The 16,103-nt window shown below is 36.6% G+C and overlaps 2 protein-coding genes across 2 annotated transcripts; both read right to left on the bottom strand.

Annotated features, from left to right (window-relative positions):
- Window positions 1-2,774: 2,774 nt before the first annotated feature.
- Window positions 2,775-4,793, bottom strand: LOC149539778 (uncharacterized). The gene is made up of 4 exons (XM_089799344.1): window positions 4,663-4,793; window positions 4,178-4,577; window positions 3,668-4,073; window positions 2,775-3,532 (listed from the first exon to the last, which is right to left on the bottom strand). The coding sequence occupies exons 2-4, from the start codon at window positions 4,469-4,471 to the stop codon at window positions 3,336-3,338; spliced, it is 897 nt and encodes a 298-aa protein (XP_089655470.1). The 5' UTR covers window positions 4,472-4,577; window positions 4,663-4,793; the 3' UTR covers window positions 2,775-3,335.
- Window positions 4,613-6,614, bottom strand: LOC149539777 (uncharacterized). Its single transcript, XM_089802610.1, has 3 exons — window positions 6,252-6,614; window positions 4,933-6,058; window positions 4,613-4,815 (listed from the first exon to the last, which is right to left on the bottom strand). The coding sequence occupies exons 2-3, from the start codon at window positions 5,144-5,146 to the stop codon at window positions 4,613-4,615; spliced, it is 417 nt and encodes a 138-aa protein (XP_089658736.1). The 5' UTR covers window positions 5,147-6,058; window positions 6,252-6,614.
- Window positions 6,615-16,103: the final 9,489 nt, after the last annotated feature.

The following is a 16,103-nucleotide window of genomic DNA, read 5'->3' as shown; positions in this document are numbered from 1 at the left end:
TTGGAGCCTTCTTATCAATTTAAAGGAACAAACTTGGTAATCTCTTCATTCATTTTCTTTTAGGACTATGCGTTAAAATATATATAAATGTATATGTGTATGCCAATGATCATTAAAATGTATGAATGCTAACTATAGAACCATGCATAGATCCATGCATATAGTCGTGTTCTAAGCAAATAGTGTGGATGTATCTAAGACGATTGAGTAATTAAACATGTAGAGTGAAAGTTAGCACTAAGTTACAAGCACATATAGATCACGTTACACAAATACACAAAATAAATGCATAAGCATGCTATATATAGTTCTCTGTATGTATTTTATTCCAATATTGCTTCCTAGCGCATTAGTGACTTGAAGCTATATATTCCAATATATATATATATATATATATATATATATATATATATATATATATATATATATATATATATATATATATATATAGTAGTACATCATCTTGTGGGTACCATCCCCACTGGGGTTTTCCCTCTGATCAAGGGTTTCCCTAGTTAACATATTTGGTGTTATTGATGAGTATCTGTTTGTGGTTTCAATTTATATTACTCATATGATTAAAATTGTTTAAGGTTGTTCATTGTGATATTAGTTGGATAACTGATTCAACCCCCCTCCCCCATATATATAGCAATATTGGAATAAAATACACACACACAGCTATATATAGCACGCTTATGCATTTATTTTGTGTATTTGTTCAACTTGATCTATGTGTTAGATATATATATATATATATATATATATATATCTTTTCCTAGCCCATGAGCAACTTGGTGCTATCATGATAACTGTTTTTCATTAATTGTAAGGAATATTGAACCTTTGGGTGTTGATTGCTGAGATGGCAAGAGTAACTCCTCTTAACACTATGAACAAGGAGTTACTCGATGCTTTTCTAATGCCCCTTTTCTTGCTAGATCAATACATTGAGAGAATTCTTTTGGCTTTAGCATGAGGAGTGCTAGATAGTGGACTACTTTTAGTACCTTATGTTATAGCTATTTTTAGCCTGTTATTTTTTTATCCTAGTTAACGATCGTTTAGGCTTTATTTTTTATTTGCCTTAATGAGTTCTATTTTTACTCATCATCTTTATTTAGACAATCTTGCTTTTTGCTCAACACTTTCTATAGCATTTGTAAACTATATATATTCTTGGTATTTGTAATACAATTTATTCAGCTTTTACAGTTTCATGGCATCACAGCATGGAACTTTCTGGGCACTTTTACTTGTAGTTAACAATTTGAGGGTTTCATTTTCTTACTATTTTTTTGCAATCTGTTCCAAACCCAAGCTAGGGTTACTGCATTTTTTGGATTTTTCACTATTTTTGGATTCTTGTTTTTCTCCCATTTGACAATTGTGTGTTGACTTCTGACCATTTCCCACATTTTTCAGCTCTATCTTGCTGTGGTCTTTTCCAGTCTGCAGCCCGCCATTTTACATATATTGTTTGTGTCTCTCATTCAACTGCTGCCAGCAATTCAGATGAAACGTGTTTTTCTTTGGTGTTTAAAAACTTGCAAATTTGTTACTGGAAAATTCCATGATTTTGAGCTCCATTTACCTCACGAGTTAGTCACTCATCTGAAAAACAAATAAATTGCATTCAGCACAATTTTCCAGTCTCTACACGTGATTTTCTTTTTTAAAAACTGAAGGCTCTGATTTTTATTTTATTTTAAATGGGCTCGAAATCCCGAGTCAAAATTTCAGATTTAACAAATATGGGTTTTTTGTGTTTTTGAAAATAGAGTTTTTACACCCTTTGACCTAGTTAGGGTTGTTCGAATTTTTGAAAAAATTCTGATTGATTTTTATTTCTTTTTTGAGCTCACTATAATATACCCTACTTTTGCTTCAACTTTTCCAGTGTGTTCAGTTTAGGTAATTGGGCAACATTTGCCTCGATTTTCATGTCTTCAGAGAGTTGACCAACATCCTAGATTTCAGTGATGGCATCTTTGATCAACATTATGTTGGAGGGAAATCAACAATTCAATGGGCACAATTACAACACCTACAAGCAGCATATGTTGACAATAATTGTATGTCGTTGTCTTGATAAGATAGTTTTGGGCAAAGAAACACATCCTATGCAAACTATGTCAGATCAAAACAAATTTGACGAGTGTAATTGAGAAGTTGTCGTGCTGATAAAACTTTCAGTTACAAATGATCAACTTCCTCAAGTGCCTTTTAGGAAAATAGTTAAAGAGATCCCAGATATCTTGAAGGATCTTCATCAGATGTCTGACAAGTCGCGCTTCCTTTTAAAACATATGCTGTTTTCTGTCATGATGGATAAGAAGATGTCTCTTCAAGCACATCTTATAAAGATAAAGGAGACTCGCAACCAGCTCAAAGCTATTGGCCACAAGATGGAGGAAGAAGATATGGTAGTGATCACACTAAAATGCCTACCGCAATCCTACGAACGTTGCATTGAGCTGCTCAAGATCACTTCTACTCAAAGTAACAAGAATCGGAATCGGATCGGAATCAGCAAGGAAGAATCGAATCGTGAATCGGCAATGAATCGGCGAATTTGAAAAAACCCTTTAAATTTAAAAATTTTAACAATTTAAAACTTATTTCATGCACCCTTTATTGAATATAACTTAAACACACTATAACATCATCAAATAGAAGTTAAAACTTAACATACATAAATATGGAACATAAAATCCATCACATATGTAACTATGTTATCTAAAATGTAAATTGTAGGCTAGCTGAAGTAAATAGAAATCAAATGATCACAATGATTTAAATCATAGAATGTATGTAAGATGATCCATAAGACATCAAATCATAAATGTATGTAAGAATCTAAGATGAAGATCCATGAAAGTTTGAAACATATGTCTATCAATGATTCAGTATCAATATCTGTAAACAAAATATAAAAACAAGGCTCAGCTCAAGCCTCAGACTCATAGTCATCATCATCATCCTCAACATCATCCTGAAGCTCGGCTGCAGCCTCAGCCTCAGCCTCTGAGTATCCAGTCTGCCTAGTAGCAAGCCGTCTAATGTAGGTCCTAGAGGACTGCCGAGCCATATCTCCCGCATGTAAGATGGGCTCATGAACGTCACTAGGGCCTATGCCTGTGCGTGCACGTGTGCGTCTACCAATGCCTAAAGAACGTGCTCTAGCTGCCTCAGCCTCTATATCCACCTGGTCAACCCACATACGGTCTTCCTCAGTGAAGACTGGATCCACAACCTCTGTGAGCCACTCTGATTCTGGATCAATCTCCTCCAGAATGATCGGAGAGGAGTCAGTGCCCAAAATCTGTCTGATCCTAAGACGGAGGTTGTAATGAACAAAGACTATCATTCAACTTCTGCACTGTCAACCTGTTTCTCCTCTTCGAATGGATGTGCTCGAACATGGACCAATTGCGCTCACATCCAGAAGCGCTGCTTGGCTGACTCAGAATACGAATGGCAATTTTTTGAAGTTTTGGGGTTGTGGCCCCAAACATTTGCCACCATCTATCTGCAATAAGGGAAAAATTGAAAATAGAAACAATTAGTCTCATTTACAAATTACAAGTTAACTCTAAAATTACATAATCAACTTTAAGATTAGAATCTAGATTCATGAGCATTGAATATATTATTTAATTTTTACCTGGCTGTAGTGTTGTCTGAGCATTTATGGCCATCCTGCCAGAGAAAAGTGGCCCCTCTTTATTGTTGAACTGGTCTAGCTCAACAATCGCAGCAGTGCTATCTTCATCGCTACTCAACCTCTGAATCATTGTGTATAAGCCAGTGAGAACCTCCGCATCCGCCTTGAACTCAGGACGGAAACGATATGCTGGATTCAGAAAGTAAGTTGCTACATGGATGGGTCGATGGAGCTGATTCTGCCATCTCCTATCGATGATGTCCCAAATAGGGCCATACCTCTCCTGCACTCCTGCATATTGGGCTCTGATGGCCTCCTTGGCCCTATCCATGCCCTCATAAATGTAGCCCATAGAGGGCTTCTCCCCATCAGCAGTTCGTAGCAAAGCTACAAGGGGCTCGGTGACCTACATATAAAGTAAAACAAAAAACTTGAGTCAAAACTTAAATATAAAATAATATAACTTAAAGTAAAAGTAAAATACTAAATATTAAATTGCAATAAATTTACCTGCAGGATTTCTCTAGCGGGTTTCCAAAAACCATCCTCATCAAATATGCAATCCGCCACATCTATCCCTACAATGGTCGTAGCATAGGAAGAGGAAATCCACTCCCGCCCAACAAACATGCTCCTCAATTCATCCCTTGATGTCAACAAGGACTGCAAGGTGATGAAATTCGAGGCAAACCTCGTGATACTTGGGCGAGCTAACTCTTTGCCTTCTGTGTACTTCCTCATTGTGCTAAGGACAAATGAATGATTATAAATGAATTTGCATATTTTTTTGCCCTTTCCACACATGACTTGACAAACTCAAGTTTGCCAATTTCCTCCAACATGAGGTCAATGCAATGTGCCGCACAAGGGGACCAAAATATGGTGGGGTGCCTCTCCATCAAAAGTTTACCTACAACAATTTTAAGTCAATTAAAAATTCAAATTTCAAATTTCAAATAAATTTATTTTCAAAACTTGAAAAGTTAAAAGTTTACCTGCAGCAACATAACTTGCTACATTATCCGTCACCACCTGGATCACATTTTGTTCTCCCACCTCTGCTATGACTTCCTCAATAGCCTCACATAAGTATGTGGCATTTTTTACATGTGCGAAAGCATCAATGGATTTGATGAACATGGTATATCCTACAAGTAACAAAACAACGAATTAGAATATTAAAATTAAATGGATCATCAACAAATTAGCATTCAACAAATCAAAATTTACAATTATGTATGTAGGAAAGTAGAATGATCAATTACCTCCACAGGATACAAGAAAATTGAGGAGTGTTCTATTCCTCCTATCTGTCCAACCATCAGTCATGATGGTGCAACCCTTTGCAATCCACTCCTTTCGGTTCTCCTCGAGCTCAGCCCTCATGTCCTCTACCATCTCATCCAAGAGGTATCCGCTCAACTCAGCCTTAGTTGGGGCTTTAAACCTCGGACCACAAATAGCAACCGCGTCTATCATGTTCTGCCAATAAGGAGCCCTGTCACAAATAAAAATTTAGATGTCAAAGACTCAAATTATAAAACAAGTAAATATAATTAAAGTTTTACTTTTAATTTTAATTTTAACTTTAAAGAAAACAACGAAAAAAGAATCAATTACCTGGCTGCAATAAATGGAATGTTGCAAAAGTACCAAAATTTGCTTATCTCCTTTCTGGCAGCATCATGAATTTCCTTGTTCAAACCCATGCCCTCAAGCGTGGGTTGGGAACTAGGAGTAGTGCGGGGCACAAAGTAACTATCCATTCTGTTTTTCCGCACTCTAGGCTGCAATAGGTTGGTGTGGGACTCTGTCTCAGTATGTGACCGACTAGCACTAGCACGAGCAGAAGAACTAGGATAAAAGGAGGCCTAGAAGAACCCTCTCCAACACAACCTACAGATGCAGAAGCTGATGCAGATGCAGATGTGGATGTGACTGCAGATGCGGATGCGGGAACATGGGAGCCAATACCCCTTAACCCTTCAAGTTGCATTTTCCTATTGGCTTTGTCTTTTTCAATTTTTTCTAATGCCATTAAGCAAGTGGGTTTTGCCTCAGGAGTTTGGTGAGTGCAAATTGTAACATCGTGTCCAGGTATAGCAGCAATGTGGTATTTCAATCTATAAATACCCCCAAAAGTTATTTTTTCTTTACAAAAAATACATTTTGTTTGATATTTGGTTCTTCCAGGAAACTCTTCGTTATATTTCCAACATTCATCTTTTCTACCCATTGCGAATTTGCAAAAAATGAAAGCAATAGAAGTTATTTTTTCTTTACAAAAAATACATTTTGTTTGATATTTGGTTCTTCCAGGAAACTCTTCGTTATATTTCCAACATTCATCTTTTCTACCCATTGCGAATTTGCAAAAAATGAAAGCAAAGGCTGCTGCAATAAAAATTTATATGTAAAATATCAAAGTTTGAAGCTAATAAAAGCTACAAAACAACAAACCCTAGTTTGCAACTTAGTAAAAATAAAGAACATTCAAGATCTAAACTAAAAATCTTGAAAACTATAAGAATTTAACAAAAAATGCATAATACACTAACATGCAAAAAAAAAAAAGAGCACTTACCTCTTGCAAATGAGTTGAGGAGTGTTGAGATTGGCTCCCTAATGCTCCCAATGCAATTGATGGCCTCCCCAAATGGATTGCTGATCTCTTTTGTGCTCTTTCTTCTTGCCGGTTAGAAACCTATGGCTTTTCTTTTCTCTTCTTCTCTCTCACTTTTCCTCTCTTCTACTCATGTTAAACAAATAGAAGGCCCTTTAGGGTTATAACAAAGAGAATAGGTCAAAAACAAAGTAAAAAAAACAAGCAATTTTTTTTAATTTTACAGCTCTATACTTTATTGGCCACGGGCGATTCATGCCGATTTTTTCAGGCGATTCATGCGATTTTTTGGATGAATCGCCTGAATCGGCGATTCATGCGATTCACCTGAAGAAATCGGCAATGACAATTTCCGACTCCAAAAAAATCGCCATTGCTGAATCTAATTGCTGAATCGCCGATTCAAGCGATTTTATGGCGATTCTCGTTACTCTGCTTCTACTAGCAATGATCTAAAGTTTAATAATCTATGTAACAAGCTCATAAAATAGGATAGATGGAAGCAACAGTTCGAAAGCGATCCTAGTCCATTCTCCACTGAACAAGTGGCCTTCTCAAGCAATGCCCTGGACTAGAACAAAATAAAGATCAGTCATCCCAATAGAAAGCAACAAGTAAACCTCTAGCATCTTCAAAGAAAAAGAGTGTTCAATGCAATTATTGTCACAAGTTTAGTCACATGAAGATAGATTGCAAGAAATGGTTGGTTGTTGGACAATCTTCATAGGGAGGGTCTCACCGGAAAGCACAAACTGCGATGCATTCTGATTAGGAGTTTGCCTCCTATGCATTCATGACCACATGCCCATCAGATCATGAGACATCATCTACCTAGTACATTGACTTTGCTACCTCTCGGCATTTCACACATCGTCGAGATGGTTCATTGAATTCAGGCCTTTCTTTGATTCAATGATCTTTGGAGGCAAGGAGTATATAGTTGGTGGGAAAGACAACATTAGATTTTCCTTGTTGGTGGGGGGGGGGGTGGATTTGATCTTTCTCAATGTGTACTTTTTTCCAAGCATGAAGTTCAATCTACTGTTAGTCAGTCAGATTGTGCTTCATTCTCCACAGTCGGATGTTGTCTTCAATTTGCATTATTGACGCAGAGTCTCACACTACACTTGCAATTGGTCTTGAGGATCATGATCTATATAGACTCATTGATACAAGTGACCCTTAGGAATAGACCATGGCAGCCAAAGCACTTCCATCAGCAATCTTTGACATCAGCGGTATGGGCATCTGAATATTCGCACTCTCTCTCAGCTGGTTCGAGATAAACTGGTTGTTTGAGTACCTAAGATTTAGATACAAAATCATGGAATTTACGAAGCTTGTCAGACTGGGAATTTTCAGAAGATGAGGCTTGGCAAGCATCCAAGGTCTTGCAACTGGTTCATGCAGATATTTGTTGCACCATGAACAATCCATTAGTCACACGATGTAGGCATTTTCTACTATCTGTTGATGATTTCAAAAAACAAAGGTGGGTGTATTCTCTTCAGCATAAATCAAATGTGTTCAGCATATTTCAAAAGTTCAAGGCCTTAGTGGAAAAAGAGTCAAGTTGTCAGATTATCACTTTTCGATCTGACAATGGTGGAGAATTTTGTTCATCTGAGTTCTCCAATTCCTTTGCATCACATGGGATTAACCATCAGCTTACTACACCTTACACTCCACAACAGAATGGTGTTGTCGAGTGCAAGAATCGTAGAATCATTGATATGGCTTGATTGATGTTGGAGCATCGAAATGTTCCAAAGAAGTTTTGGGCTGAGGCAATCTTTACAGCAATTTATCTTCTGAATTAGTCTCCCACACAGGACATTAAGAAGATGACTCCAGAGGAGGCTTGATCTGGACAAAAGCCCAAAATTGATGATCTACAGCATTTTGGCTATATGTCTCCAAGATTCTGAAATGAGGTTCACAGGGTGCACTGATACATATAAGGCTTATTGGTTGATTGATGTTGATACCGAACATCTCATATTCAATTGAATTGTGGTGCTTAACAAGGTCCATTTCAGCCTTCTTCACCATTTTCAAGCTCTCTTGATCAGCCTACACAAGCTATAGATTTGGATGTCTGTCTTCCATTCAGTTCACTTGATAAAAGGATGCAAATAACATTGTACCACCCACTCCTACAAGACATTTAGGCTCTACATCCAGACATTCCAAGTGATCTTGTTCCTCTTGTCATGGATATTAGTTCTTCTACTCTTTGGCGTAAGTGGTGGGCCAAGACCATCAGTGATCTTCATTATGATGAGCTTGTTGAGGGTAGATCTGCAAGAAATAACAGCAAGCAGCGTAGCATGATTGGTTTTGCTCTTATAGCCAATATTCACAGCATCTTTGAGCCCCAGACATATTCAAAGACTAAAGGTATATCAGAATGGGAACATGCTATGGCAGTTGAACATTAGAATCTCATGAAAAACAACACTTAGCTGTTGTCAGATCTTCCACCAAGGAAGAAGCTCATTGGCTACAAATGGGTGTATAAGGTTGATAGCACACTTGATAAGTTCAAGGCATGATTAGTAGTTAAAGGATTTTCACAGAAAGAGGGCATTGACCATGAGGACACCTTTGCTTCCATAACCAAAATGAGCACCATTTGACTTGTCCTCACTCTTTCAGCTTATAGTTTGAATGAAGAGTCCAGCAAATGGATGTCAACGGTGCTTTCCTTAATATTGACTTGCAAAAAGAGGTCGACATGACTCAGCCTCTAGGTTTCCAAGTTAGAGGGAAAGAACATCAGGGTTGTAGTTTGGTAAAATCTCTCTATGGCCTCAAACATACTCCTAGGACATGGTACATCAAGATTCATAAGTATTTGATTGATCACAAGTTTCAGTGGAGTCTTGATTATAATTTGCATGTCAAGAATGCTAGCAGTCATCCTTCTTCTCTTTTGTGTTGATGAATTGATTATTGCTGGCAATACAACACATTTGGTCGAGCGGGTCAAACAGAATTGTGCCAGACTTTTGATATGACAAATTTGTGACTTCTCCACTATTGTCTTGGTGTACAGGTTTGGCAAAATGAAACCTAAATCTTCATTTCTCAGTCAAAGTATGCCAAAACTTTGTTGGATAAATTCAGATGGACAATTGCAAACCAGCATCTAAACCTGTGGAGAATGGGCTGAGACTTTCAGCTAAATCAAATACACCAGTGGTGGATAAATCCGCATTCAGACAATCTCATCTATCTCACTGCCACTAGACCTGACATCAGCTATGTTGTCAACATCATCTCTCGCTTCATGATATCGCCAAAAGCTGAACACTGGGTTATAGTGAAGAAAGTGCTGAGATATGTGAAGGGCACTCCTGATTTTGGCATTTTGTATGGCAGATATCAAGATCCTCAACTCATTGGTTATACAAACTTAGATTGAGCAGGTTGTGTTGATGACAGAAAGTCTATTTCTAGGTATCTTTTCAATTTGGGCACAAGTGCAATCACATGGACCAGCAAATAGCAGCAGGCAGTTTGGCTTTAATGGATGCTTGTAGACAAGCACATGCCTCAAGCAAGATATTTTGTAATAATCAAGGAGTTCTAAAGTTAGCTAAAAATCTAGTCTTCCATTTGTGGACAACGCATGTTGAGCTTCATTGTAATTTCATCTGCAAGCTTGTCGAAGATGGATCGCTGAAGTTGCAGTATGTCCCCACTATTCTCATCAAGTTTTGTGGTCCGCAAAAGTTTGTCAAGTTTAGGGGGTGACATCATGTAGTTGATAGAATGAGCAATAAGGAAGGGTATTAGACTATTTAAGTATCCTAGATTCTAGCTATTTTTAGCACGTTAATTTTCAATCCTTGTTAATTGTCATTTAGGTTTCTTTTTTATTTTCCTTAATTCTATTTTTAGATGCTGTCTTTATTTAGACTGTTTTGTTTTTTGGTAAACATTGTTTACAGCATTTGTAAACTCTATATATTCTTGGTATTTTGTAATACAATTTTTTCAGTTTTTAGAGTTTCACTAGATACTTCCTTTGGTGTGAGATCGGTGTTGATAGTACTCCATTTTTAGTTTGGAGTTCTACACATTTTTCATTCATTCATCAAAGAAGAAAAGGTGTATCTCTCTGCATTCACTGCAGCCAGCTTGGAAATCAATAACTTTGATGGCAGGCATGGATCTTGTTCCTTTTCGCTTCTTGTGTTTATGACACTGTTGCATTTGGAATTTTTTCAATAGTCTACCAATCTTCTGCATTTGGAATTACTACGATTTAAGCATTCTCACATACATTGAACTATTTTGTGAAATGCATCATGTACATCTTGTTGTCTCTATCATTTTTGATAAATCAAATGAATCATTACTCGTTTATCTTTTGCATCAGTATGTAGCATGAATCACATATACAATCTTTGCTTCGAGCAAATAAAAATAATATAATAGTTGTGCATTTCGTTTATTGGAAGAAATGATAAACATTAATCAATCCCATTTTAAGAAAGCTTATGTCTTGTTTTTTGAGCGTGGATAATTACTTCAACAACATTCTGACCGAGATAAGGGTGACTTCCGTGTAACATACTACATACGGTCTCAACACCGAACCTACCTGCTATTACCACTCATTCCCCTGCAGATCAATGGGTTGCGGGTTGAGGGGGATAACCCCATTTGGCTAGAACCAGGAAAGTGACTCCATAACCAATATATGTGGACATAAAACAGCATACATAGAAGGAGATCCTTAGTTCCAAGGAGAAATATGGTATGACAATTGCACATTTCTTGTGACCTTGCATGCATGTCAATCTGGTTTATATGCTGATCTGAACGCTACCTGGTCTTAATCTGAAATCAGTTTAGTCTGATCAAAGTTTTCTTGAGTAGTCCACATTTAACTTCTATCCTTAAGACTTACCTAGAATGGGTGGAACTCTAAGGTTTGTATGCTTAGGACAGCAAACTAGCAACCCAAAATCATATAAGTGAGAGTCGTCAAAATGGTCAACCTATAGGGTAGGTACATGAAATTATGGCCAAGAATATGGGTTACATGTTTGGTTAAGGTCAATGAGTCCAAGAGGTTGTGGAAACCTGAATAATAAGTCTTAATGGCTCTTAACGAGCCTGGCGGTGACAATGACAGCACAAAGAAGAGTGTTTGTATCTTTGAAACCTTGGCCAAGGTGGTACTATACTATGTGTAATAATCATTAGTCACTAGAAATAGTAGGGCAATGTCTAGTTAGGAAGGTCACCCTGATATTTGAAGATGTCTATAGGTTGGCCACTTAAGACAGTTGTGGGTTCTTCACCAAGATTCAGATGACAATGGAAAATTGAGCACTGCGTTTGCATGCCTTTGGGAAGTGTCTGGCCACTTTTGCGTGGAAGTTGTGCAGGTGACTACAGGTTCTATGATTTATACTTTGGTAGTTATTTCAGTTGCATTTTATTTCAATTAAAGAATTGAGAATTGTTAGTTTATTTTCATGTGTAAGTATTATGTTACATTCTTTCCTTCAATACTAAATTAACTGAATAAGTTATTTAATCAGATTTCCATGCGAAATCGGTTTAAAATCCTTTTTCAGTTAACGAACTTCTTATTTCATTTTCATAGGAAAAGGATAGCAATTATTTCTGTTATATCTGTTTTAAGCTCATTTTCTTTACTCGTATGTTAATTTTATCTCCTCCTTTTAGGGTAGTTATAGTTGGTGTGTTACACATATCATGTCTTTCTGCAATCTGATTCTGTTTTGTTTAGTAATGGTACACCGTAAATCCTCTAAGAGCAATATTTGTATGTAACAGAGCTCACCATTTAAAGCCTCCTCATGGCCTAAAAAGTTCAGAAATAGAAATATCATTAAACCCCTAACAAGGAGAAAGAGCATCCACACTTCTCAAGGATCAGCACTCTAAGCAACGCCTATGCTTGCAGTGAAACTTGCAACTATGAAAAGAGTAAATGAATTGCTAAGATACATAAGGTTTTGGCCTCCTGTAAGAAAAAAAGTCATAACCAACACTTTTGTTGTCTAATCTTGTAATTATACTTGTTGATCGGTAAATTAGGCAGAAAACACACGAAATAAAAAAGGCAACCACAAAAGCCATATTTCATGCAAATTGACCGAATCTATGCTATAGAGAAATCAATTAGAAAGGTTAAACATGGAAATATGAAATCAAACCAAACACATTCCATTGATAGGCCTCCATTGTTCTTGTTGCTTCTCTCTAATATTGCTCTCAGAAATTCAATGTGTAGTGTAATGTTCCCTTCCTGGAATAGTTTTAAGAAATAAATAATAATAATAATAAAATTAAAATATAAAAAATAATAATATAGTTAAAATATCGAAGCAAATATATATATAATAATAAACTCAAATGAAAATGTAATACATCATACTGCTGGCAAGTATCATGTGATGGCAAACTATGCTGTAATTTGACTACGAGTACAATACTAATTTACAGAATATTAAATCTGAAATCTATTAAGGGTGTATGTGTGTGTGTATCATATAAGAATGAAACCAGAATATTATATCAGATATGTTATAATTCATATATGAGTGCTGGGCATTGAGTCGTATTTTCATGACTCCTATATCCAAAGCTGTTACAATTGCAACGTTCACTAATAAGTATTGCATCTTCAAAATTGTATCCTTCCCATGGCATATAGGCCACTAAAATGTTTCTTCCCAAAGGGTTTAATTCAATGCAAAGCAAAGAACACATGCCGCGAATCCTTTTGAAGAAGAGGAGATTCGAAAGGAAACAGGGCCAAAGTTCCCCTGAGTGATTTGAAAGGGAACAGGGTTGTAAGCCCTTACTATCCGTGGGCCTCTGTGTGTGTGTGGGTGTGTGTTGATTCGAAAGGGAAAAGGGTAAGCCCTTACTATCCATGGGCCTGTGTGTGTGTGTGTGCGTGCCTGTGTGTGAGAACTTGTGTGTGTGTGTGTTACTATCCGTGGGCCTTTGTGTGTGTGTGTGTGCGCCTATGCGTGTGTGTGACTATCCATGGGCCTCTGTGTATGCACGCGCGCCTATGTGTGTGCGTCTGTGTGTGTGTGTGTGTGTGTGTGTGTGTGTGTTACTATCCATGGAACTGTGTGTGTGTGTTACTATCCATGGGCCTGTGTGTGTGTGTGTGTGTGTGTGAGTGTGTGTTACCTTGTAAGCAATCAGGACAATGGAGGGAGTGAGGGAATATGTTGCCTTCTATGTGTTGATTTGAAAGGGAACAAGGTAAGCCCTTACTATCCATGGCCCTATGTGTGTGCCTGTGTGTGTGTGTGTGTGTGTACCTGTGTGTGTGTGTGCGTGCGTGTGTGTGCATGTGCGTGTGTGTGTGTCTGTATCTATGTCTGTGTGTGTCTATGTCTATGTGTGTTTGTGTGTGTGTCTGTGTGTGTCTGTGTCTATGTCTATGTGTGTCTTTGTCTGTGTCTCTATCTTACCTTGTAAGCAATCAAGACAATGGAGGGAGTGAGGGAATATGTTGCCTTGATTGCACTTTATATAGGTGTGTGTGTCTTACCTTGTAAGCAATCAAGACAATGGAGGGAGTGAGGGAATTGAAGTTTACCATTTCCCCCAAGCTAACCCACCCCAAGAGATGGAATTGTCATAGTGGGACATTGCACACTCTTGGGCTTAGTTGGGCTAAGCAATTTACAGGTGCCCTCTCGAGGCTTTCCTACAAAACTAAAGTGTGGTTATGGGTATACGACACATTTATCATTCTATGCAATATATCTATGTATTTATTTATCCATGAAGCTATATATATATATATATATATATATATATATATATATATATATATATATGGACTAGTTTAGAAACAAATTCATATAATCACTACTTGGGGACATTACATATAAACACAAGTGAAAGCTACAAATGATAATGATTGCAATTCAAGAATATTTAAATATTCATGTTTGATGATTGAAATGAGGAAATGATAGGCCATTTATAGGCCAATTGGGATCTGATTTGACAGATGAGATTTATTAAAAACTCAAGACATTCAATCGCCATAATCACATGAGAGGAATTAAGTGAGGACAAATGGAAAAATTATAATATTACATGGAGGAGGAAATGAAAATGAGGAAGAATTGAATTGAGGAGGAAATTAGTAAAAGTGGGAGTTAGAAGTGAAAAAGAAATAGAAATAGAAGTGGGGAGAGTTAAGTGGGAAGAAAATTAGCATAAAAATGAGTTAAAGTGGAGAGAATTAATTAATAAATTTACTGATTTGTCTACATGTTAACAATTAGGTGGGTTGCGGTCTAGCTTGATAGGTGAGAGCTTCTTGTTGCGAGACATGAGGTCCAATATCCCCCCAGCCCAGATGGTACCCAAAGACGTGTCATGCCAATGTCACCAATCACACTTAAAAAGTTTACCCAGTACCCTGCAATTTATAGTGGGTGCTATGTCTGATTCCTAGTGTCTAAAAAGATAAAAATAAGGCAATTAGGTATTAGATAAAATGAAATTATTTAATTATGAAGCAAGATGAAAAGGAATAAATAAATAATGTCACTGACTTATCCTAAAGAACAAATTAGGATAGGGGACCCAAATGATCAAATAATTAGTTTGACCCTAAGGAGAAACTATGACAAATTAATGCCAACGTGATATGTTAAATAATTGACAGAATTGTTGAATCAAAAGACAAGAAAGTGAATTAGGTCAAATCAACAAGAAATGGTCAAATTAGAGGATATATTTAATTATTAATTAAATAATTAAAATTATTCAATTAAGGGGAGAAAGACACATCAGATTATTATTGAAAACCAATTGACCGAAATAGAGGAAATGCAAGTAAAAAGCATCGCTGCAGGCAGTAACCAGTTTTTAGGATCTACAATACTCATTAAGCTCGGTAAAATTAGATAAAATTCACAAAAAAAAAAAATAATAACAAATATCTATCCAATTTTTTAGTGTCTACAATACTCATTAAGCTTGGTAAAATTAGATAAAATTCACAAAAAAAAAATAATAATTACAAATATATACTCAATTTATAAGTGTTGGTGTAATTAAATATTCACTAATTACACAAGTTTACTTGGGATAATGCATTTGCATATTAGTTGTCAAGTAGACACAAGAGTTTGCATTTCATTTTAGCACATGGTGTTGGAGAAATCTAGTTGAGGTAGAATTAGTTGTCATCACATACCTCTTTGCGTGTGTGATCTACCTACTTTTCCTATCACATTATCATCCTCTCATTGTTGCACTACTTTGTTGTACAATGGAGGATGATCCACCTTTAGTGGACATGCCGTTACACCTTGTCTAGTTGATAGGCTATCACTTGCATTACTCATAGTTATGCATTGCCTATGTATTTAGGTACATCTACTTTGTATTCATTGATTGTTTATACATTATCATTCAATAAATATTGAATCAATCATTTGATCGTATCATTTTGTATCTCTTAGTGTGTTATCTATTGAGCTTCTAGATCTTGGCATTTCATTCTTTTCCTTGGGCAAACTCTTACATAGTATCAGAGTCATAGGAGTGTGATTCCATAGACAGTAGAGAGCTATTTGCTTCAATTTTGGAGGGTCACAATTCAGATCGAGGATATCAGCAATTATTGGGAGTGTCAAGAGCAAGATTTGATCTTGCCATTGTATCCGGGTGGCTGTTTTTGTGAATTTTGACTATAAATTTGCTTATATTAAGGAAAAGTCAAAATTGAGACAAAAAAATTTACATATTGAATTTAGGCAGCCTAATCTGCAAATTTGG

The sequence above is a fragment of the Cupressus sempervirens genome, chromosome 9 (genome assembly GCF_028749045.1).
Source record: "Cupressus sempervirens isolate cs-2001-9-10 chromosome 9, ASM2874904v1, whole genome shotgun sequence".
Taxonomy (NCBI): Eukaryota; Viridiplantae; Streptophyta; class Pinopsida; order Cupressales; family Cupressaceae; genus Cupressus; species Cupressus sempervirens.
This window is presented reverse-complemented; position numbering and strand designations above follow the sequence as displayed.

Excerpts from the sequence above, each read along its gene's own strand:
- LOC149539777 (XM_089802610.1), bottom strand. The coding sequence starts at position 5,146 with ATGATAGACGCGGTTGCTATTTGTGGTCCGAGGTTTAAAGCCCCAACT. Across the intron at positions 4,816-4,932 it reads TTTTCTTGTATCCTGTGGAG|GATATACCATGTTCATCAAA; the intron begins GTAATTGATCAT and ends TGTTACTTGTAG.
- LOC149539778 (XM_089799344.1), bottom strand. The coding sequence starts at position 4,471 with ATGTGTGGAAAGGGCAAAAAAATATGCAAATTCATTTATAATCATTCA. Across the intron at positions 4,074-4,177 it reads CCGCTAGAGAAATCCTGCAG|GTCACCGAGCCCCTTGTAGC; the intron begins GTAAATTTATTG and ends CTTTATATGTAG. Across the intron at positions 3,533-3,667 it reads TCAGACAACACTACAGCCAG|ATAGATGGTGGCAAATGTTT; the intron begins GTAAAAATTAAA and ends CCCTTATTGCAG.